This window comes from Diprion similis, chromosome 7 (genome assembly GCF_021155765.1).
Source record: "Diprion similis isolate iyDipSimi1 chromosome 7, iyDipSimi1.1, whole genome shotgun sequence".
Taxonomy (NCBI): domain Eukaryota; kingdom Metazoa; phylum Arthropoda; class Insecta; order Hymenoptera; family Diprionidae; genus Diprion; species Diprion similis.
This window is the reverse complement of record NC_060111.1, coordinates 2,832,976-2,858,035: the sequence shown is the minus strand read 5'-3', so window position 1 is coordinate 2,858,035 and position 25,060 is coordinate 2,832,976. Positions and strand designations below refer to the sequence as shown.

The window sequence follows — 25,060 nt, the reverse complement described above, 5'->3', positions numbered from 1 at the left end:
TCGAACAAAAGTGCGAAATAATTGTTTTGTTTTTTTTTTTTTTGTGAAATTTGTGTTATCTTCTTGGTAGTTTTTCTATTATTATTTTTTTTTTTTTTTTTTTGGTGTTCAGTGAACGTGATATATATATATTTATTCTTCTACTTTCTTTCAAATTTTACCTTTAATTAATGGAGAATGTGATTTTTTTTTTTTTTTTTTTTCTTCTTTATAAATTATTTTAAAGTATAGTAACAAAGTCGATACTATATACGACAGGTTTTGTGTCAGGGTTATTGTGATACGATAAGTATTATTACTGTACACAATGTGTGATTGTATTAAAAATGATATTATGGTATGATCACTTTGACTGTATATAACGAACGACGAGCTAGACGAGAATATAATACGATATGTGTACTTGGTGTAATGTGACATCAATGAAATCCGATGTAAAAAAAATATAGGTATACGTGATTAGTAATCGTGATTTGGGTCAGAGAGGGTCAAGCTTGTGATAATAATTTTGTCAAGTGGAATCTTGCTTCACGCATAAATAAGCCAGTGCGATGTCTTTTTTTAGTGTATATATTATAGTCGTGTTGGCGTGAATTCGTTGCATTGATTTCGATAAAACTGAATAAAAAAAATAAACTAAACTTGAAAAAAAAAAAAAGAAGATAAGAGCGAAAGTTTATAATTAAATTGAGTTTCAATGAATTACGAAATGCGGCCTGATTTTAATTTAAATGAATTTTTCAACGTGAATCAACCATAACGATTAGTTTCTTATGAAACTTATAATAGAACAGTAAAAACATTCGTGTCTATACATACCCATATAACACGTATTAGAGATAAAATGTGAAAGTTTAATTTTTAGCAATAATATACGAAATGAATATTGGGGAAATTTTTTTTTCGTCGTAGTTTTTCCACAGGTGATAGCTAGTCGAGATACTGCTTTTGTGACACTATAAATCGTAAGAAAAACCTTGACCGACGGAGTGACGTACAAGTTAGACACGCCGATCACCTTGAAATTCAATTATCCTTCATTCCGATGTGATTTAGCCATAAAGTTTGCCTGTTATCGGTTCTTTAAAAACTTGACAAAGCTGTTCAAATATTATCAGTAGATCAATCTTCTTTCACGATTACTTCCTTATGTACTGATATTCTTGAAAAACAACCAGATATAGGTATAATATAATTGGATTCGTTTTACCGCGCATTATTATCGACCGTATTATTGTTTACACGAATCGACAATAATAATAAAACGGCAACAAAAAAAAAAAAGGCACAATACGTGACTCCGAGATAAGGCTGAAGTTAGTAACGTTAAGGTAACGAAACATTGAGGGGAAAAATGACTGTTTTTCAAGTTTATAGTGACTTTGAAGTAGTCAAATCTTCAAAACATGATTAAGTTTTGCTTTATTATAATTTACTACATCTCACGACATCCGTGCAATTGTGAAATAACGATTTTTCCAAAAAGTAATTCATTACTTTTGCTCCAAGGAGAGAGTGAAGCGAAGATTCTGCGAAACACGCAACATTGCGCAATGCAGAAACTGAACTAACCAGCCGAGATGAAAAACAATACTATTATAAGCATTGTTATACTTGTCGTTCGCCGAACTCTGTAGGAATAACAAAAAGATGCGACGCCGTGAATTCCCAAACGGGTTTGTCAATTGTAAATTTTTCCACAACAATAACGAATCTCCATAATATATGTAATTAAAGAGGACCCAAAATCGGTTTATAATGACTCGTCGATAGCTGAAAATAAAATGTTTCAACTGTCATAGAGTTGATGGGTGATTCGTATAAGGGATAACGTTTTCTATGAAGGGATAATAACGGGTAATATATCGCGAAGAAAACTCCTTTACCGACAGTAAAGCAAATTTGTGAAATTAAAAGCAAGACCAAGTCTGCGAAAAATAAGTCGAATCGGATAACAAAATCGCGAAATAAGGTGTCACGAGATTCAGGTGGGGACGGAGGACCGCTGGCAATGTTAGGGAAAGGTGGCTGTGCCGTCTCGGTGTTGCAATACAAAAACTGCATACCTTACACACGTAAATGTGTATGAAGTTTACATTTACTTACATATATACACACGTATGTACCTACAGCTGGTAACATTGTTAGGCAATGAAAGAAAAACATGTTCTCTACCTATATTTTGTACAGTATTGGCAAATTTTATGTCTACGACACGACTGCAATTTTATTTTACACTTTATTATAGATAAAGACTGAACCTTCCACAGCACAGTGATGATAGATAGATAATTGAGAATCTAATAAATTTCTCAAACAACTGTTAAATTATTGCAAGATTAAATGTACCTTAGTGAGTGATTCCCGGACGAAATTGATGGCAAAAAGTTGTCATGACGAGTGGAAATAATTAGTGAAACATCAAAACGATCCCGCGCCGATCGGTAGCGTAGGAAACTGCGATTCGGTGATTCTGTGCGAATGATGCGACGAGAAAGGAAAAGAATGATGACCGACCGGTGAGTGGAGAAAAAAAGTGAGAAAGTGAATAATTGAATAAGAAGAAAAAGGCGGCGGGAGGACGAACGGAGGCTACTTGATAGGAAAATGTTGGTGCGCGACGTCGTGAGTGAGATCAGTTCGCGAATCGGACTGGGAATCGTTCCTGGATGCGAGCAAAACGGCCTCCACAGAGGAATTGCAAATTTGGCAGCGCTGATCCTCGAAGAGGAGGAAACCTCCGGGTCCGCGGATGAAAGAAGATTCCATCTGCAGTCGGCAACGATTGAAGAAAATCATGCGATAGTCGGTGCCGAAGACAGGATACCCATGGTCAGCCAAAACAACGGAAGTCTTCGTAGAAGGGGCTTGAATATACGGGGAGGTAAAAGTTGAAAAATTTCAGAAAGATGAAGTTAGTAACGTTAACTTAACGAAACATCGTATAAAACACAGTTAGATATCGTACAATTTTCGAACGATTTCCAATAAGTTGACTTATCAAAATATCAAAATTTTTTCTTTGTTATTGTTAACTGGCTAAAATCTCGAAGTAAAATTTTTTTATCAACATGCATCGTTAAAGTAACGTTACTAACTTCAACCTCATAAAATGTCATCCTTCTTACATGTAAACTGACAGATTATGGTACACAGATCTTTTGAAATGGAATCACCGCGAATCACCTTCGAAGGAGCAAAAAATTCTTTCTCAACTTGTATATCTACACGATTTTATACATCTCACGAGATCATGCAACAAATTGCAAACGACAATTATTCTGCGATGCTTTTGAACCATTTTAATTCGTCCGGCAAGTATAATGAAACCCTAGGACCGAAGATAGATGAACAGAGACGCGATCAGTTTGGCCCCTTAATCATCACGGTCCTTACGATGTGCATACAAAATGCATCCATGCACGACCGGTATATAATCGTATTTAACCTTTCTCTGCCGAGCACTCCACGTGCGCCCGCGGCCTGTTTGCAGACAGAACATGATTACACGTTACGTAACCGCTTAGGACATACCTGTAATACACACATATATATATAGGTATAACGCAAGAGTAATCTGTGCACTGAGGTGAAAAAGAAATGAACGATATCATGTGTGCAACGAGGTATCACAATGTGGTATGAGCCAAAGAGAACGCTGCACGTGGTTTATTCAACCACTGGCAACTATTGCGTATACTGCAATGTAGTTGCAAATGGGGTCAATTCGGGTGTAGATATCACGGCTATAACTTAAGGCATCATTTTTATTTGCATTTCGTTGTTGTTGTCGTTTTTTTTTTCGTTTTTTTTTTTTTTTTTTTTTTTTGGACCAACAGGTGAACGGTTATAGAAACTAGTTTTTTTATCAATCGAAAGATAGGAGAAACCGCATTTGTATGAATATTTGTGGAAAGATTGATATCGACTAATTTGGTTCATTTTTTTTTTTTTTTTTATGCAATACATTTGCATTTGCTGTATTTTAAGAGTGGAGTTCTGCGCATTTCCGATGCGTCGACACGAGAATACGAAGGATAACGATACGACGAGACGGATGTGCGCATGTGTGTGACGGTATTATAAAGTACATATACAAAGGGAGAGGCTCGCTAGAGGCGAACTGACGGAGATCGAAAAACGGAGTTGCGCACGTTGAATTATAGGTGTATTATATCGACCGTTGTCGCCTGCGGCGTCAGGACGGGTTGTCTAGTTGGTTTGTCGCCAGTTCAACAGTCTAGAATAGCCCTCGCTTTGTACAAATCGTTTTCACGTTAACTATTTCATTGGGTATATGATAATACAAATAAATACGGAATACCGAAGTACAAGTATACACAGATTATAAAAAGTTTCTACAACATGGCGATGTCTAATTTATATTCAAAAATCGCTCCAAAGCCGGTGAAACGTTTCCAGGATAACATATCCGTGACACAGACAAATGCCTGGGTGAACGGTGAGTGTCGCACATGCATACCTTTAACTGGTGTAAAATAAGCAAGTATAATAAATGACGATCAGATGTTGACCAGAATTCTAGCGAGTAAACGATTAGCGATTTTTTTTTTTTTTTTTTTTTAACCGAAATAAAATATCGGAACCAACATGCAATGCGTAATACACACGCATACTTTTGTAAGCTCCGTATTGCGTCGCACCGCAAAACACCGATGCAAGGAGAGTTGCCTGCGTACCGGCTGAAACATACTGATTTTAATCAGTCTGAAGTTTGTAACGTTATTCTAACGATGTATCTTTGAAAAAAGTTGTTATTTTCAAACTTTTAGATTACTTGAAATTTACTCAAATTTTGGAAATTCAATTTCTTCGGATATTCTAAAGATGGAAAATAATCATTTTTGTTCACGTTATTAACTTCAGCCTCGTCAATTTTAAATCACAATTTCTCCGTTGTTACCGATCAACACAATTTATGCTTGCATTGACGCATACTGTACGTGACGTTATATTATGCATCGGATTATTCACGGCTCTCGTAAAGAATCGTTGCGTGGTTCCACAATGCGTGACACATACACGACACGTACACACGCGTGCTTCTTTTGCATGAGTTAGTGATGTCACGAAAGTGGTACTGATGGCGGCGACCGACGGCAATTTCAGTGTTTTCTAATTCCCCCGAACGACGGACTCTCTTCTGGTCGATTCGAGTGTACGACCAGCAGATTTCTCATTTTATTTACAATACACGATGTCGTTTTCAAAAACCTACGAATACAGTAACTGCTGGACATAGCAGGGAAAACAACGATAGAAAAACAAAAAAAAAAAAAAAACAAATCGGCAAGAACACATACAAAATAATGTATACTGACGGTAACTATGAAAATTTCCTTCTTCCGCTACGTCCGTAATCGAAGGGAGTTGTTAGTTTGTTTTTTAAATATTATGAACCTTTCTTCAATCATCGTTACGTATGATTTTTTTTTTTTTTTTTTAACCCTTTTTTTATGCATGTTCATTTAAGATACATCCTCATATACTACAGTAGTCCATTCACCTTTCGGCTATTCATTTCCTTTTTTATACAGGATCTAATTCTAGATCTCTACCGTACCATGTATATGTATTATAACCTTAATCTGCTACAACTGGTTGTGTATACTGTGTATGGGTTATTCGTTCCATCAGTTTCGCTTGATCGCATCTGGGAACTTGTGACAGAAGGACAAAAAAGTCTACAACTTTAAAATTGGTTATTTAAACCACCTAAGTACCTACTGATCGCTGCATCGATCAGTCAACGTTTGCGTAATTAATGAACTAAGTATGACGTGATGAGGTGCGACTAAACTAGGTTTAGAATTAATTAACATTGAATACGGAACTACGACCTGTCTGTGACCCACAGTTTGCTTTTGTTCAATTCGCTGACTTGCGATATCGCGGGATTTCTTACAACCCACGAGTTTCCTTTCTTTCTGTGTTTGTTTCAACCAACTTTCACCTTTTAACTCGTCGTTACAATAACTTTTGCACTTGATCGCATATCACTGCTTGAGTACAACGATCTGTATCCACTAACATGTATAACAAAGGACTGTTTGGAATCAGAGAAATATCAAGTAAATAGTAAAAGTATGAGTAATCCAACGTCAAGTAAAGTTGCGTGGAAATTACCAACTAAACTTATTAGCAAAGAGTTACACCGACAATCCGAACTAATAATCGAGGTATCGCATCGGCACAATTAGGTTTACTTTTTCTTATAATGTGTTTCAGCCGAGTCGCCAAACAATGTGTCAGGCTCCCCGCCGTCAGTGAGCCCTTTATCGTCTTCGATGATATTGCAGCGCGAGGGTGCTATCACACAGCCAGCGAGTACCCCAGCCTCGCCTTTATCCTCTCTTTCCTCCCAGATAACGCAACTAAATCTTCCATCGCCGGAAGACTGTACCCAAGATCCGAATTGGCAAGCGACAAAGTCAAGCGTCCGTGAACGCAATGCTGCCATGTTCAACAACCATCTTATGGCTGATGTACAGTTCATCGTTGGAAGTCCGGGTAAATATAAAATGTTTCATCTCATTGGCACGGATAGCTAATTCAGAGTAATTTTTAAAATTAAGGATCGCTAAGAGTAACGAAAGATGGTGTATTCTGACCTCATATCTGTTTCAGGACACACTCAACCCATACCAGCCCACAAATATGTATTAGCGACGGGAAGTTCTGTATTCTATGCCATGTTTTACGGGGGTTTGGCAGAAAATACAAAAGATATCGAAGTACCTGATGTGGAACCTGCCGCGTTTCTCACTCTACTGAAGTAAGCACAATGAATAATAAACAACTTTTAACTAATTGAGAACATTTCTTGTTGGAACAATATCAAACTGTTTTGACGCTTCGAATGAGGAAATTACCGAGTATCGATAACAAGAAATTTTTTAAATGCAACGGGGATAAAATTTTTTCAAGGTACATGTACTGCGACGAGATTCAATTGGAGGCAGACACGGTCCTGGCTACTTTGTACGTAGCAAAGAAGTACATTGTCCCCCACCTGGCACGAGCGTGTGTCAATTATTTAGAAACCAGTTTAACCGCCAAGAATGCCTGTCTTCTGTTGAGCCAGTCGCGACTATTCGAAGAGCCAGACCTTATGCAACGCTGCTGGGAAGTTATTGATGCTCAAGTAAGTGAGAATCAGCGGGTTCCGGGATCTCTCGGCTTAAGCGAAAGCGACACCAATAGCTCTACGGACGATAAAACGAGTTCGGACAACCGATGTGTTTATCGAACTTTTAGTTTCAGCGACGGTGACAATATTTCTCCCAGAAGTCGTTTCATTGATTTACAGAGTCAGAATGTTTATAAAAATTACAAGCTGAATTCCAGTAATGGATTTTACCAGGGCAATAGATTTCAAATAGTTCCATACTCTCTTTGTCTTTCAGAAAGTGATTGTTCACCTCATGAAACGAAATTAAACTATCATCATCAGATATTTTCGCTCAGTCGAACTAGAAGTGAACCATATTTTCCAGATAACAGATTAGGCATTGAAGTCACAGAGAACGTAACTTATCAAGATATCTATGCTGACGATTATGAAAGTAACGAAAACAATATCAATCTGGATGCGTGCTGCAATAATGATTGTGACGACTATTCAAGACGTACATAAAAAAAATCTCTTCAACTACTTCCATATAAGGTGCTATAAAGTTTCTTTCTTTGTGATGATCACATTCCATAGATTGCTAATGCCGATAGCAGTGATCGTTTAATACAACTCTCTAAGCGTCAAGTTGAAGATTTTAAACTCAATTTTACTGTACTTAATTGGGTTATATCACTGTTTTTGCCACAATGTTGATTGGCTGGTGTGTCTGAACACTCTTCTGGAGACCCTATCAACGCATATTTCAAGCTATAGTTGACACCATAAAAGTTGGCCAGTTCAAATAGCTAATAGGCATACACAGCTTATATGTAGATTGAATAAAATTGAACTGAATCAGTGTTGATTAAGAAATTGTGGTACGTTAAGTGTAAAAATGTTGCTCAAAGGTGAATAATACTGTCTATACTGGCAACGTGTATAGACATAATTATACATATCCAATGAATTGTTATTGAATTAGAGAAGAGTTTTGCGCGAACAAAAAACACAGTATTGGTTATTCGCTACGTTGCTAGTATGTATTGACGAAGCCATCATCAGATGCTCTCAACACCATAAGCCAAGCCATTACAATGTCCCTTTCTGTACTTATATCGACTTATATCAGTATGCAAGAAAGAACTGACCAATATGTAACAAAGCTTACTGTTATATTGTATACCGTACTTAAGTATTATATATATATTATATATATATATATATATATATATATATATAATATATATATATATTGAATATCACTGCCTTGATATGACAAATGAGAATAAATGAATATTGACAAGTTAATTGCCACTTATTATATATGTATATTGTATCATGTGCAACGGAATAACGCGGCACGACGGTCACCTGAGCAACAAGTATCGAATTATTTATTTTTCGATTTTATCCGGCTGAATCTGATATGGTGAAAATCTTGATTCTTCTGCAGAAGACTTCTAAGTTCTATATCATTTTTGCTTCTCGGTACAATATTTAACTACGTCACATCGGTATCATTTTGCGATATTTACTTTCGTTTCGGTATTACTTGAAACTGTTTGGTAATAAATATTTCGTAAAGATTTTTCATACCGATTTTGTAATATTAGCAAAGAAACTTGACACTCAAACGAGACTTTAATTCTGGTAGGAAAAAACGGAATCGCAGAATGTGTGCATGAACTGCAAATTGAATAGCTAATCACAAAATTAAATTATATAGAATAATTTTTTTTTAAATTTATTTTAATCATTGATATTTTGGTATTTCACTATTTTGCTATTGTTGTTCACAGCTAATATTCAACAATGTCATATTATTCAAAAAAATTATCAAAATACCGAATGCCCCTAGTATTGATGAAACAGAATATATGATTCGTCTAATACAATATGCAATTTTTGAGACATTCCAACAATAATTTGCCTGCAGGCAGAAATGGCCCTGAGATCGGACGGTTTTGTGGATATAGACATCCACACCCTTGAGTCTGTCCTTTCTCGAGAGACCCTAAACTGCAAGGAGACGCACCTATGGGATGCAGCTCTCAGATGGGCTTCCGCTGAATGCGCTCGCCGCGAACTAGAGGCTACACCCGCTAATCAGAGACGGTTATTAGGTGAGTTTTATCCCTATTTTTTTTTCAGCGCCTCATCATATGTGAATCTAAAGTATAACGGATTGGTGACTACAATAATATTAAGCACAACAGGTATATTATTGTCAAAGTGATAATGATTGATCGTGTTTTTGGCCAATAGTTGGCTCACGAATTGCATGAAACTTTTCTGAAACGTTCCATCGCACATCAATACTATGTGTTATAAGAAAATAATTACTTTTTTGTTTCACCTTGCAAAGACCTTTAGCTACGGATGTAAAACTTTTATTTCTTTCTTCTAGGACCTGCCTTAAATTTAATAAGACTCCCGGCAATGAGCTTAGAGGAGTTTGCTAATGGTGTAGCACAAACTGGGATTCTAAACCCACAGGAAACAATAGACATTTTTCTCCATTTCACTGCAAGTAGCAAGCCACAACTTTGTTACCCAATCAAACCTCGACAAGGGCTGAAGACTCAGGTGAATCACAACGTTTTTGATTTTTGTTTCTACTCTATTTGATGGTTTCTATCAATCTATATTCTCTATCAATGTTCGCAGATCGTATATTTTGCTGGTAGCTGGTATTACTTGTTGGAGAATTTCAAGCGTACCTTGATTTTTTTTTACTTAATATTATTACATTTTCACTTTCTGTATTTCACTTGCCACCAAACTTTATCTAACATCATTAAATTGGCCCTTTTATGAATTCGAGAACAAAGTTGGAACAACGATATGAAATTCATAGTTTTTTTTCTTCTCTATGATTCATTCCAAACTCGTCAAATGTCCTCATGCTGCGGACTAATAATTTTTCATTGGTTATAAATAATCGGTATTGCCTAGAAGCAACTTATTAACTCTGATAATTATTTTCCCCCAACTGCCACTAACATCACTATAAATCAAAAAAATTGAAGTTGGACGTTACAGAGAAGTCTGAATTTTTGTTTGCCCGCTATGCACACTATCATTATCGCTATTAATATTTTCCTTTGGGACTTCCCTTATCCCAAAACACATACGAAGACATTATCACTGAAACGATAGAGTGTTCATAATTTTCTCTACTGAGAACAAAACTGCTCGTAACGATCTTTGCTAAAAATAAACGACATTATTCTATAGACTAAGAGTGCTGTGCTTTTCGATTACATGAACAAGTCTAAAATTTTAAGAGAAATTTTTAAATCTTTGAAGTGATACAAAATTGATCAAATTGCTCTCACGGCTAAAATCGATACACTCTAAGTTCTATCACTAACAAATATGTGCTTTTATCTTTCTTATATGCCTTAATGAATGTAAACGCCATCAAAACACCAATTATTATCTCTTTTCAGGTCTGCCACAGGTTTCAGTCGTGTGCATACAGATCTAATCAATGGCGCTACAGAGGGAGATGTGACTCGATTCAGTTTAGCGTTGATAAGCGAATTTTTGTTGTTGGTTTTGGGTTATACGGAAGTTCATCAGGAGCAGCGGACTATAACGTTAAAATAGAATTGAAACGATTGGGCCGTGTATTATCGGAGAATAATACGAAATTCTTTTCCGACGGTTCGAGTAATACTTTTCATGTGTACTTCGAAAATCCTATACAAATAGAACCTGAGTGTTTTTATACAGCGAGCGCAATATTGGACGGTGGTGAACTGAGCTACTTTGGTCAAGAAGGTATGTCGGAAGCGACCATTGGCAGTGTTAATTTTCAATTCCAATGTAGCTCAGAAAGTACAAATGGAACTGGAGTTCAGGGAGGCCAAATTCCTGAACTTATATTTTACGGACCCCCTACGGATGATTGACGCAACTTTATCCCAGAGACAATGGTGTAATTACCCGTTGCAATAACTGTATCGGCAATGTTTCTCATTAATGGTTTTACTGCTCCCATTTCCTATTGCCACTGCGCTTAGGGGAGCTGTTAATTATCGGACAATGATATTACATCCCATATTTATTATGTATAAAAGTTATTCTCACTTTACTTATAACAGCCAAAATAACAATATTGCATAAAATTATAATTATATACGGAGATAGACTATCGTTAATATAAAATCATTCCGGATTTAGTTTTCATCACTTTTATAAAGCGTAAAGTTGTGTAGCTTGTTAGGAAATATCATGCTCACGATTTCATCGTTAAATTCAAAATATTAAATACTGAAAGAAAAAAAAAAAAAAATCTCGTCTTCAAATAGTCTTTTAATTCGTTCTATAGAATTTTTTAATCACGGCAACTGTATCAAATAATATTATAAACTTGTAATTTCAAATGTGAAATAGAAGAGAAAAGAGAAAACTTCATACTTTCTTCACCTTTTAAGCAACGCACAAGTCATGACAAAAACTATGCTCCTGATTTAGTGTTTTACTACTTTATTCCGAATAAGTTTGTATATATATATATTTATATATATCTTCGATGATTCAGTGGTGACAATTTTAATACAATTTTTATTAAATTCGGCACCTAAGCCAAAGTCAGAAAATAGTCAGCACTTACTTGTATACCTATATAGTTGAAGTACAACCACTAACATTCATTATGATAGTCAGCTTAAGATTGCACAATGCTGTGATTGTTTTTCTCAAATAAAATGTAAAAACTATTCACTTCGAACACGTTGTATTGAAGGTTGTAAAATTTATTATGCAATAAGTGCGAAATCTTCATAGAATTTGACATTTATGAGATATTATAAACTACTAGCTAATTAGTAGAAGAGAGAAAAAAAAAAAAAAAATAATGAAACCCCGTAGATCTCTGTATGAGAAGAATATATAGTTACGTTTTATACGTATCAGCACTTAGGCTGTAGGCACTTTCTTATACTATTAAAATATTGTTGAAATAATGAGTTATATTGTTAGATCTGCTTCTGCCATTTCATGTGTATAGAAATTTATCATTTCTAATATGTATATTGTTATTTCATACTATAAACACATAAAACATAAAACTCTATGTATTATTATTCCTATATTTTTCCCCGTTACCATCCAACACATTATAATCACTGAATTTAAAAATAAACTATAATAAGATAAGATCAAAAACTTACCCATTGAAGGAATGTTGATGCATAACGCCTGAGTGAATCTCAAATATGTCCGTCCCAATTCGTACACGCAAATTTGTAGTACATCGCTGATATCAATCAACATATCTAAATGTAATATTAAGGAAAAATATTTTTCTTGTCGCAGAGAAGTTTCTACAAATCTTTCTGAACCATAATGAAATCCGTGAGTATCAAATATATAGATATTCTCAACATCTCCATTGAGTTTACGCAGCGATACTGCATCGATCGTATATATTATAGGTCTGTTTTGAAAAGGATACGTGCTGTTCCCTCCGTTCGACATGTGATGTAAACGCAAGCTGCGTGATTGTGTTCCTGTTTCCGACCTCTGGTTAAATGCCGACTCAATGCCATTTTATAAAAATTTACAGCCGTGTCCACGCAGTGTTGATTTAATCTAGGTGTTGGAAAAAATCGTTACAGATTCATTCGAAGTCTATTAATGTATCGATTAGATATTTATTTGCACAAAAATATTCTCACCTTAGTTGAGTACAAAGGTTTGTTATGCCTTTCCTTGCATTCTGTATAGTGACTTCTCGAGATTCTTTACCGCTCACATGGTAGGCTACAATTAATGATAGAATTGCGTTAAACTGTGAGTTTTTATAATACGCTAACAGTATTACTTAAGGATTTGTCTTTTTTTATTTACATACTCATAATTCAAATAATCACGAAAGTAGGCAGAAGATTTAGGCATACCTGCACCGAAACTTGTTGCGCCGCCAGCACTATCACTGGCGACAAACTGCGCAAGCATAATATTCCCAGTCGCAGTTTCTTCGAAAGCTGTTTCGCTGACGATCAGCTGATCCTCGAGCACAGAACCACATTGTGTACAAACTGCGTCTCCACGTGCTGGATCGGTTTCTATATCCGTGGATCCGCAATTGCGGCACTTGCTGCCCGACATCTGAAACAAAACGACAATGTGAGTATTAACATTACGCTGGTTAAAAAATCATCAACGTTTCAATGAAATTTGATATGTATTTAATCAGTAAGTAAAATTTTGATTAATTTGGCCTAATTTAATTTAAATTTCATACCATTACCACAAAGACATTGATTCTAATTCGTTGTTAAAGTTTCTTCTCATTAAAGCTCAGATATATCGTATAATGGTGCATTGATGTAGATTAAAAACAGCGCAGGGCTTAAAATAGTTTTTTGTTGTAAATCGGAGTTATAATTTCATAATCACTTTGAATATTCATTATTCTTGATTAATTGATCAAGTTGCATTTTACGTGCACTAGCTGACAGATTGGATTTTAATAACTTTTTAATAGCTTTGAAACTATTCACATTCATACAGCTTATAATCATTTCATTCTCGCTCTTCATATAAATGTGTTTGGTTTGTACAGATTTATCTTTTATCAAGTAATGATAAATTCTCTCTCTCTCTCCGATGTCCGTAGATTCATCGTCATTGATCTTCTTTACCATAATTTTTGGAATTCTATTCGATTGAGGTTTTGTATATTAATTTTCAAATTAATAATCAGTAATTTTTTTCGTACATAAATCAATTCCAAATATACGATGAAGTGAAAAATTTAACGACGACGCATTGACGTACATACCTGTCAAACAAATCAGAATTACAGCTACAGAATCAGTTTGGCGAATTGACAAAAATGCGAAATATGAAGATAAATGGAGGTAAATATGATAAAGAGGTTTAACGATCGCATTATCAAATTAACGTTAATTACGAAGCGTGTATAATTAAGTTTCAAACATTCATCGGCAGCTAACCTACAATACAAATGACTGCCCTTAGGTTCATTATTACTGTGCAACAGCTAACCTTGAATTAGTACCGTACGATTTTACGATTTGTAGGTACGAATAACAGTCGCTGACGCTGTGGATAATCGTTGTATTATGACACTAAAGTGATTCAACGTGTTTTAGCAAAAGAATGACCGTATAAAGAACTCCGCTGTTGTTGTCCACTCTACGATGCTGCGATACTCGTCGCACTGACTCGAAATTGCAATTCCTAAATTCATGATGTAAGGCAAAGATGTAAGGAAGTAAGGTGTGCTCGTGTTCTTAGCGGAGATGCGCGGTAACAAAGTCACGTGATCCCGACATGACGTCACGACGAAAATCCGTTTCTGCCGTAAAGGTACTAAAAAGTACAACATAACCTCTGTAAGCAATTATTTAATATTCGAATATTATTCCCCTATCAAATGAGATTCGGTGGACGTAAGAATGAATGGTTGTTTTATGATTTATAAATTTTTGAAAATAGTGCTCAAAATTACGTCATCTAGAGACACGTTCTCATTGGCCGAAGCAGCGGTGATGGGCAAGAAGACACCTTATTTCCTTACACCATGCTTAAGTCGACCATTCAAATCGGCGTTACCAGCCGCCGAAGCGAATCTTTAAATTTCTTTAGGATAATTTTTGTTTAATGTTACATGAACTCATTGATCTTGTTTTTTTAAATTCAATACCGATATTACAGATGCATCTTAATAATACCTAAAAAATATAAAAAATTGGTTCAGAAACTTTTTTTTTTCATATATGAATGTAAAGTTGAAAAATATAGGAATCCGAAATCGGGAAAAGAAATTTTTTGAAAGTGAAAAAGTTTCTTTGGATTATGATACCAGTAGACAGAATTCTTTGAAAGAATTTTGGTTTTCTTTTTCCGTCGGGAGAAATCAAAATTATTTAGATCTGAAGAAATTATGTTAGGGTCGCTAACTTTGGTCCCTAAATAATATGGGGACTTTGGTATGATGGATGTAGGGATAACGGTTTTTTTGTTTTCGAAATAATGCAGCGAGTATTTTCATTCGAACAACGTTAAAAGACAAGAATGTTTTTTATCAATCGATTAACAGTACAATTTCATTAAAAACGATGTATTAAATGAACTAAATTCGCCGGATACTTAACGACAAAAGACTTGACACCTAAATAATGTATCGCATAATTTTTTTTATAGTTTAGATATTAGAGAATCATTTAGAAGTGACGTTATTTAATCCATTTTGTGGAGTGCTTATTTTTAGAATATATAAAATATACATTAGGCTTTGCGAAAGCAGATGATATCGTTCACCATGATTATTGGTACATCATACCATGGTATATCGGGCAAACCAAAGTATTTGCATTAATTTATTTCTTGAGCACTTGTATCACATCTTCATCATGCATTATATGTTGCAATCCTACCCTTTGGGGTGAGTATTTTGTGCTCGTGCCCTGCAAAGAGAATATCCATTGAGGTTTAGACGCAGTAAATATCTAATGTTCCGAACAATTTTCACATCCACCAAACTCACCCAAACAAGAGCATATTTGAATTGTTCAGCGAGAGTGCGATGAATGCTGTGACAGACATGTTCGACCGTGACTCCCTTCCGTAAAATCAGACCATCGTCAAAGTCTGGCGGTTGACCAGGTTTTTTAGTGTAAACCCTGATGAGAGATAAATATTCCCACAGAACCTCCAACAAGTAATCCAAATTCAACTTCATGTTGCAACTGTCGCAAGAATATTTCTGCTTAGAAGTTATGTTGGTAAAATTGTGCGTCAACGCTTCCCAAATTGACTATATATCGTATGCTTAACTCACCTAACTACGACGCTGTTGCTTTGCCTCGCGATTCTGTCGACCTCTTCTATAGATATTTGATCAATCTTATTGTATACGTACAAGCACGGTAGGTATACTCTGTTTGCATTGATAACATCGATGAGTTCGTCGGCGGTGCAGTCTTCGCGAAACAATACCTCAGCATTGAATATTTTATACTCGTGTAAAATCATTTGAACCAACTTCTCGTCGACTTTAGTCAACGGGCAAGTAGAGTTGAAAGACAGCCCCCCGCCCTTCTTTATTTTAAAATATATATTGGGTTTCTGTTTGTTCAGTCTTATACCAACAGACTCCAATTCTTTCTCTAATAATTGTCGTTGTACATCTTGTTTCGTAGCGTCTAACATCATCAATACCAAATCAGCCGTTCTCGCGACAGCTATAACTTGCCTCCCTCTTCCTTTTCCCTGAGAAAATTACAAATAATTAGAAAATTCTATATAACCGAGTACTTTGCCAACGTTTTTCTTTTTTTCATGTTAGTACCTGAGCGGCACCTTCGATAATACCAGGCAAATCTAAAAGTTGTATGTTTGCTCCCTTGTATTCGATTACACCTGGGATACACGTAAGCGTTGTGAATTCGTAAGACGCAGCTTCGGATTCGGTGTGAGTCAGGGTACTGAGTAAAGTAGATTTACCCACAGAGGGAAACCCGATCAACGCGACTCGCGCATCCCCTGATTTCAATACATCGAATCCTTCTCCCTTTTCAGATTTCTTTGACGGCTCTAATAACTGAGAGCGATACTTGGCTAACTTTGCCTTCAAGAGACCGAGATGGTATTCCGTCGCTGTAAAAACAAATGACGACCTTTAAACAACGGCTGAGAAAATCAGGAAAAATGGATCTCCAAACGAGGAGCATTTTCAAGCCGGTCAAGGCGTTGCGGCTTGCATGGATATAACCTCAAATCTAAACGAACCTTTGTTCTTTTGCGTCCGAGCGATCTCTTTTTCGATTTCCGATATTTTTTCGAGTATACCCATGATTGGTTACCCTCAGCTTTAAGCTGCTGATCTTTGCATCGACGAATTTGCAACTAACGACGACACAATCTGCAGGCTCTCCAAGTCACACCGCGACCCACGTGAATTTACAATTCGGTGAATCAAGCATAGACTATGCAAAATCCCAGGAGAAATTCGGTGGCCCGAAGAGATTGGCATTGACTAGCGAAGTCACATAGATGCGTCGAAACTGGACGATGTTGCGTTCCGCTTTTACCGATCGATTATCGATCAAACGCATGCGCCAACAAGCCGTGTAATTTGCCGGCGTATTCGAGATCGCTGGAATACATTGTATATTAAATATGTATCCCATTATCTCGACGACTGATCCAATGAATAAAGTATAAGAAGAAGCGAAAGTAAAATTTCCTCCAGCTTTATGTTTTGCTTGTTTATTATTATTATTATTTTTTTTCTCTCGTTTTTTATTCTTTCCTCCCTCCTCAATCCTCTGTATACAATTTGTTACACAGACGTAGAAAATTGAGATATTATTCTATCTCGAATAACTCTGAATTTAAGTCTCGTAAGAAGCTTTCGTCTGTTGCATGAATTATTTTATATACGATAACAGCGGCTTACTTTGGATATAAAATATGTCCTAAAATGATTAGATTTTTTTTTTTCTTTTTAACACAGCGTTCTTTTCGTGTATCTACCGGAGTTTTGCAAAAAAAAATTATTGAATGAAAAGTTTTACAAAAATACGACCCTAGCCGGGACGCATCAAAAAGAGACAAAGACCCACGTGTTCGCTCTAATAGCTCGCGACGTACATGCATTAAGGAATTTCCACGTAGCCGAGCACAACCTTTCCAAGTGTATAACCGCCATTGAAACGTGCGTCGTCGAATTAACATCACTCTGAAAGTAAGATTTATCGCTGAATGCGGATCACGCGGAGCTGGATAAAAAAGCGGTGTGAAAATGAATAAATTCAACGAGTTGGTATGTCGTGCCTGCAGTGTTCAAAGCATTGCCTCTCGCACGATTGAGAAAACGTACGATAAAATGTAATCGCTCTTTTTTCGGCTGCACTTGATAACATGATTTCAACGCAGTGCGAATTATTTTACACTAGATTAAGAATGATTTGAATTTTCCTGCAGCTGCAAATCGGTCAGAATTGACTATGAAATTGTGAGAAAGAATCACGATAGAATAAATAACTTGTTTAGGACCATCGAATTTGTTGTAATTATCATTATTAATCTATCCTGTATAATCCATGTTAAAAAAATAATATAAAACACATATGTATCTCTGAACGTAAACATTCAAAATATTCTACAGTTTAATTGGAAACCACAATAAACCATGCTCGGTTTATAATTATAAGATATCTCTGATAAATAATCAGTAATTTCCGGGAGTTTTCGGACTTGAACGAAAGTCGACGATAAATGAAAAAAGAAATAAGTAAATAAATAAAACGAGCTGATAAACATTCGGTACCAATGCAGCTTGTGCACAATATAGGTTATCAAAAAAAGTATTAACGATAAATATAATCATTGCTATATAATTTCAAGACTTTGTTCATTTGAGAAAGTGACAAAGTCTAGTTTGATTTTCGTCACGCGTCGCCTCGTGCGTCAGTAAAATTAATGTGATGATGAAATTCAACGACAGATCGAAAATAAAGTGACGGAATCATAACGTTTCTTCCACGAGGTTTGAATTATTTTTGAAACTAAAGAGGAAAAAAAAAATGGTTAGAAATAAAAGAACTCAGTATAAAGGAGTACCACTGTAAAAATACGTGAATTCAGTAAAAGTTTGTCTAAAATATATAATCTATTAACTGAATTGAGAAGAATAAAATGAAAAATAAAATCAGACGACGCTATAACGTGAAATTTAGCAATAAAAAAATTGCCGCTCCGGGACACAGGTAACATAATGAAATGTTAAAATTTAGACAGCTAATGTGCTTGTTGGCCTTCGGCAGGCTTCATCGAATTCCGTCGACCTATCCATACTTCTGAATACACGTGTGTATGTAAATTAATATAAAAAGTACAGACGATTTTTACACAACTTTTGTATCGAGAAAAACAAATTCTTTATCTTTTTTTCAGACTATAAATGTACGTGAAGTTGAATACGCGCGTGTTTTCGGCTCACGTGAAAAACACTCAAAACCCGTTTTCGCGAGACGTAATAATCCTGTATCGAATACCGCTACAAAATAAGCAGATTCTCATTTTGCGTTACGCTTAATTACTGCCAATAAGACGTATCGAAAAGCTGACGGTTCGTTACAAATTCGTATTACGTATAGCGTGTTCATTCATGCCCGTCTTCCGTATACAAAGAACCCGTTTACCACGTTCAAGTCTTAGGAGTGTTGAAAGTAGTCTTTTCTGCACTGCGCGCATGCGCTGTCGCGAACAAGTCTGACATGACGCGACCCTAATCTCAATTTCGTGTTTCGTGAAGAAACCACGTATCATACTCTTCTTATGTAAAGTATCGTGTGCAAAAACGAGGCAACGGTTTTTTCGCCTCGCGTGTTGGAATATTTGTCATCAGCTCACCTACGACACATATCGCAAACTTATACACTCAGCCGAGAAAAAATGAGTTTGCCACGTCGTCATACGAGTACGACATACTATTTTCTGTATTCCTCGCGATGTAACCTTTCGGTTAAAAAAAGATATACATCGTAATAACTGTAGAAGGTGTAATACTTTCATATTCCGTCCCCCCCCCCCTCCCCCCCCGCCACCATACTTTTGGTCGCTTATTCTCATGAAATATTTATACCTACATGTTTAAAAAACCGAGAACTGACAACATACGCGTGTCGCGAAAGAAAGAAAAAAAAAAAAAGCACAACAACAACGAATAAAAAAAAAAAGTAAAAAATAAATTCAAAAACTCGAAACGGACTTAATCCCGATAACTCAACATCATCGAAGAAATTTAAACAACTACGTTGAATGAACCGTAAATTCGAACGGTTAAATTTTCATGATCGAAGTGTTAAACAGTTTGTGTAATATCCAATGCAAAATTCCGTTAAAAGAATTAATCTCGTTTTACAGATTTGAAAACTGATAGAAAGAAAAAAAAAAAGAGAGTACGTCGAAAGTGATTTCGAGATTCGAGAAGAGTAGACAAAGATGAAAGGATGTTCTCTTTTCTCCCTCTCGCGGTACGTTATACATATAACAATAACAAACAACAACAATCACAAAAACAATTATAATAATAAAAGATCATAAGCAGAAAAGAAAAAAGAAATTAAAATCGAAACAAGGCTTTGATCTCGATTCCCAATTCCAAAAGTTGCCCGGTGCGCATAAACCAGGCTTAAGGGTTTTGGGGTTAGGTGGGAGAATGGTTGGTGGTGGGGGGGGGAGTCCCGGGTCGCAGGTCATCGTGGAGTGCGTGGAGATCGTCCCTTTTGAGAATGGCTCGAGGTATAGATCGAGCTGTGTGTGTAAGTGGTGCACACACGTGCATAGGTTAACGTATAACACATCGGCGCATTCGAGCGACGCGCGTCGCCCATTCGCGTTGTCGTGGCTGCGCTAAAGCCGGCGGGTAAGTAAGTAGTAGGTAGGTATGTAGGTAGGTAGGTAGGTAGAGTAGGTAGGTAGGTACAACAGCGTGGATATGAATGTCGATATTCCAGTGCGCAACTCGTTTCGAGCGTTTGTGCGCAGGTATATGGAAGTTGCCGAACGACTGCGCGAGATTCTAAAATTATCGGGTAGCGGCGAGCGGTGACAGCTAATCCAGAGACAGAGGCTAAACAGCGCGGACGTCGAGCACGAAGTAAACGACGGCATAGTGCGGTTTTATAACCGAGGGTCGGCCGATTTTCCTCTATCAGTGCAGGTGTTGGTTATTATGGTCGTTATTATTTCGAGAAGCTGTGTTAATACGGATCGATCCTAAGTACGCTTAGTCATATGTACATTTAATAAATACGTACGGATATATACATATTATACATACTTACGTGTGCACCCTAGTGTGTAAATTTCGTTATAATTTCTTTCGTTTTCTTTGTCCACTTTGTTGCGTGAGAGTCAATCAGCGGTTGTATCTGCCTGTTATTAATGAAACTTGGTATAATGTATCGTTAATTCTTGAAGCGATAATAAGAGAAATAATAAAAATAATAAAAAGAATTTGTAAGCAGCGCGTGTAACAGACGAAATTAGGCAGATCGCGCATCACCATCACCATCACCATCACCACGTTTCTATTGAATTTTATAACTCGTGAGATACTCAAAAAGACTGTTGTAACAAAACACGAACGCCTCGTCGTTGCAGAATAGGCCAAATATCTTGCGTCGAATCGTTCTATTATCCTACGCGTGTAACGAGACCGTGCGGAAAGTGCGGGAAAAGGTTGATTATAAAACAAGAGCGGTAAAAGGAATCTGACAGATCGTAATAAGAGAGATAAACAGATAAAGAGATAGAGATAGAGGATTGAATCCTGTCTCTCAGGATGGCGGACGAGGACGGAAGCATGTGCGAAAATTCTCTAGGGCCGAACGACTCGAGTACGGCCTTTGCGAAAAAGCTGAGGGGTCGAAAGGGGGCCTTGAAGAAGAAAAATGTGTACATGGTAAAGGACCACAGCTTCATGCCGCGCTTCTTCAAGCAGCCGACATTCTGCAGCCATTGCAAGGATTTTATTTGGTAAGTTAGGGATCTGATACACGAATTTAATTCGTCCGATCGAATCTCTCATTCTTATAAAAATTTTCGGAAGCGATTCCTACCTTTAATAAGCCAGAAAATTACCATTATTATTATTATTATTATTATTATTATTATTATTGCTGCTCAAAGCCACGGAGATGGTGTGTGTTTGTGCGTGTGTATATATAGGTATATAATATATATATATATTGGCAAGTTCGCCGGTGCTAAACGCTCCGGCCTTGACCGGCTCTCTTTCTCTGCACGGCGAATCCTGCAGCACGACAGCTAAATTGCCCGACATAGACCGAAGCCGAGGAGATAAATCATGTTTACTGTTGTCATTAATGTCCCGGTTTACATAGGAGGACGTGCATAGCGATCGGCCAGTGTCGAGATGTAAAGACTTTTCGGCTAATCTCTTTCTCGGTCAGCCGTGCAACAAGTTATCTACGCATGCATATTTTTTTTACTCAGAGTACCTAGAAGATTACTCTTGTTACGCTTCGGATAAACTTGTACTGAAAGTTACGAATAATATTTACATGCAATACGAACTTGGAAATACAGTCTGTAAAAATATGGAGAATCTAAACTGAATTATATCGTTCGAAACATGAAACTTTATCTAGAGAAAATTAAATAAGGAATGATAATTAAATGACTTGAATAAATAAAGATATATTCATATAAATTAATTATAAATTTCGGGTTTAAAAATTTCAAAATTCCGATTTGGGTCGTAGAAACAAAAAAATATGGGAAAAAAAATTGGGATGTTCTGTATCATTCATTGGATTTTTGAGATAATTTTTTAGATTTTTCAAAAATACTAAATCGCAATCGAATTGAAATATTTATAAAAAAAAATAAACGGTTAAAAACAGTAGAATGTTGGAAAAAAAAAAAACATGAAATAATTTTGAGATGGTCGGGGTTTAACAGCGGTCGAGTTGGCGCGGAATACCCCATATACATATATGTATAAATATTTACTTCGTAAGTTTGAAAGAGGAACAGTTTCTCATACCGGATGCAGCTGATCTCGATGCAGAGACTATCAATTCGATCGCTCAACTGTTACAAGAATTACATATATATATATATATATATATATATATATATGTATAGAACAGTAGTTGTTACTTCACATTCACAGAAAACTCGACTGCAAGTTTATTTTGCTTACGATTAAATCGTCGAAGCTTAAAATTCTGTGCAGACGAGAAAAATTTATTACATCTCTGGGACAAGAATTCAAGGAATTTTGTGTTCCGTATCTGATGCGATGCGATGTGATGCGATAAACGCAAGTATAAGGTTTGATAAGTCGCCTTACAATTTTTACAAAAAAGTTTTTTCATTTTTCTTGTTAAACGAAATCCGTATAATACGGATGCAGCGCAGTGGACGGAAATTTGCGGTTTCCTTATGCGTGTAATAATTGTACACACACACACACACACACATATATATGTGTTAAATACGACTCATAATCTTTCTCGTAAAGTTTTTTCAACTCTTTACAATTTACGTATATGTACCAACTTGTAATACAAGAGATGAACTGATATAATTAGTTAATAAGTCAACGGCCTTTCTTTTTTTCTTTTTTTTTTTTTTTTTTTTTTTTTTATTAAAAATCTTCACCACCGCATTTACCGTGAAATGGAACAGAAACAGGGAAAAGAAAAAAGGAAAAAAACAATAGGTCAGAAGGTCGAAAAGAAGCAATTTTTACAAGTATTTTTCCACCAGGAAACGTTTCGATTAATTAATTGATTAATAGAAAAATTTTATATACTATACATATATATATATTGGAAGGTTAACATTTCAACTTTGTTCTGATATTTTTTTATTTGTAAAAATAACGATTTTCTAAAACTGCTATAACCGCGATATACGGGAGCATCGCTAAGAAAAAAAAAAAAAAAAAAAAAAAAGTCGTCATGCGATGAGCGATGATCTATATCTCTGGACACTGGATCATCCGAAATGAGAAAACAAAAATTATTTATTTGATACAAGCTATAATTAACTGATATCTAATCGAGGGAATAAGCAGAATATTAATTTTTTGACAAAAATTCTCTCAAAAGAATTGAAATGGGAAGGTAATAAAAAAAACAAAAAAAAAAATCTTCGATTCTCCGTAAAACATTTTCCGCCTTGATTTCACAAAAAAAAAAAGGAAATCGATTTCTCGGTAAAACCTGACTGGGTAGAAACCCCTTAATAATATTGGTTTATGAAAAATAAAAAATTTCTATATATATAGTATAAATAAGCATTACGTCATTCGAATTTCCCATCGCAACTGATGTCGCTCATTCAGTAGCACGACGCCGCGACTGTAGGCTTATGTATATATACATATATATATGTACACATGTATGCCATGTATGTATACATGGGGTATTCCAAGCCAACTCGACCAGTGTTAAACCCTGACCATCTCAAAATCATTTCATGTTTTTTTTGCTAACATTCTATTCGGTAAAAAAACGCGACCTCAATTTTTGTCAATTTTTTTTTTTTTGTTAAACCGTTTATTTTTGACAAATATTTCCATTTTTTTTTAAATCTAAGAAAATTCTCAAAAATTTAATAAATGACACAAACCCCCCCCCCTCGGCTAAGGAAAACGTGGGCCGAATTTTTTTTCTATTATTTTTTTATGAATTTTTTTCTATTTTTTTTTTTATCACCTAATTCCGAATTTTGAAAATTTTTAAAATCAAAATTAACACAGGATCAAATCGAAAAGCGTCAAATAAGGGTCAAATTACTTCTAAATCTTCGGTTTCACCAATTCAATGATACACCACTCTAGTTGATAAAGATAATTTTGTGTTTAAAAATTTCAAAATTCCGAATTAGGTGATAAAAAAAAAAACAGAAAAAAATTCTCACTCGGCATTTGAGAATTTTTCTCAGATTCAAAAAAAAAAAAAAAAAAAACACGGTCATTCGCAATCGACTTCAAATATTTATAAAAAATTAACGGGTTGATGAAAAAAAAAATTTTTTTTTTAAATTGAAGTCGTGTTTTTTACCGAATAGAATGTTAGAGAAAAAAAAAACATGAAATGATTTTGAGATGGTCAGGGTTTAACACCGTTCGACTTGACATGGAATACCCCATATACACTAGCCGGGTGTATATGTATAATCGAAGAAGTAGCCAGCTCTACGTCTATCCATATAGCCGACTGCGCGTGTGTGTATATATATATATATATATAATGCACAGACATCTATACAACATGTATATATGTATATCACCGATTGCGCACGCACTTTAGGATATTATGGGATAGAGTTGTATAGTTGTATACAGTTGGTACACGTGCACGAAATAAAATAGTATTAAGCCATGCAGAATCGCTA

The 25,060-nt window shown here is 35.7% G+C and overlaps 4 protein-coding genes across 13 annotated transcripts in view; 2 read left to right on the top strand and 2 right to left on the bottom strand.

The window, feature by feature from the left end:
- LOC124408331 (transcription factor IIIB 90 kDa subunit) overlaps window positions 1-25,060 on the bottom strand; it is an 87,703-nt gene that overhangs the window by 5,330 nt on the left and 57,313 nt on the right. The window contains exons 1-5 of one of the 3 annotated variants that reach the window (XM_046885193.1): window positions 14,159-14,293; window positions 13,045-13,255; window positions 12,823-12,907; window positions 12,600-12,736; window positions 12,316-12,420 (exon numbers count right to left, since the gene is read on the bottom strand). In XM_046885193.1, the coding sequence (XP_046741149.1) occupies window positions 12,316-12,420; window positions 12,600-12,736; window positions 12,823-12,907; window positions 13,045-13,255 (538 nt within the window). In that variant the 5' untranslated portion in view covers window positions 14,159-14,293. Of the gene's footprint in view, window positions 1-4,483; window positions 4,505-12,315; window positions 12,421-12,599; window positions 12,737-12,822; window positions 12,908-13,044; window positions 13,256-14,158; window positions 14,294-25,060 lie in introns of those variants that run through there. The other 2 variants (XM_046885194.1, XM_046885196.1) reach the window with 2 other exon arrangements.
- LOC124408336 (BTB/POZ domain-containing protein 3) lies at window positions 2,401-11,244 on the top strand. 5 transcript variants are annotated; one of them, XM_046885204.1, is made up of 7 exons: window positions 2,401-2,884; window positions 6,250-6,531; window positions 6,649-6,796; window positions 6,949-7,165; window positions 9,072-9,258; window positions 9,543-9,721; window positions 10,588-11,244. In XM_046885204.1, exons 1-7 carry the CDS (start codon window positions 2,608-2,610, stop codon window positions 11,050-11,052), a joined length of 1,755 nt encoding a protein of 584 aa, XP_046741160.1. In that variant the 5' UTR covers window positions 2,401-2,607; the 3' UTR covers window positions 11,053-11,244. The 5 variants fall into 5 exon arrangements, with proteins under 5 accessions (XP_046741160.1, XP_046741162.1, XP_046741165.1 ...); XM_046885206.1 differs by lacking the exon at window positions 2,401-2,884 and adding an exon at window positions 4,214-4,462; XM_046885209.1 differs by lacking the exon at window positions 2,401-2,884 and adding an exon at window positions 5,101-5,235.
- On the bottom strand, window positions 15,365-24,135 carry LOC124408340 (developmentally-regulated GTP-binding protein 2). Of its 2 annotated transcripts, XM_046885215.1 has the most exons (6): window positions 24,123-24,135; window positions 16,907-17,048; window positions 16,467-16,774; window positions 15,957-16,387; window positions 15,663-15,864; window positions 15,365-15,582 (listed from the first exon to the last, which is right to left on the bottom strand). In XM_046885215.1, the coding sequence occupies exons 2-6, from the start codon at window positions 16,968-16,970 to the stop codon at window positions 15,496-15,498; spliced, it is 1,092 nt and encodes a 363-aa protein (XP_046741171.1). In that variant the 5' UTR covers window positions 16,971-17,048; window positions 24,123-24,135; the 3' UTR covers window positions 15,365-15,495. The 2 variants fall into 2 exon arrangements, with proteins under 2 accessions (XP_046741171.1, XP_046741170.1); XM_046885214.1 differs by lacking the exon at window positions 24,123-24,135 and having other exon boundaries at window positions 16,907-17,096.
- The window catches only part of LOC124408332 (protein kinase C, brain isozyme), a 47,238-nt gene continuing 43,557 nt past the window's right edge, over window positions 21,380-25,060 (top strand). Inside the window, exon 1 of one of the 3 annotated variants that reach the window (XM_046885197.1) lies at window positions 21,380-21,664. In XM_046885197.1, the coding sequence (XP_046741153.1) occupies window positions 21,471-21,664 (194 nt within the window). In that variant the 5' untranslated portion in view covers window positions 21,380-21,470. The remainder of the gene's footprint in view (window positions 21,665-25,060) is intronic. The other 2 variants (XM_046885199.1, XM_046885198.1) reach the window with 2 other exon arrangements.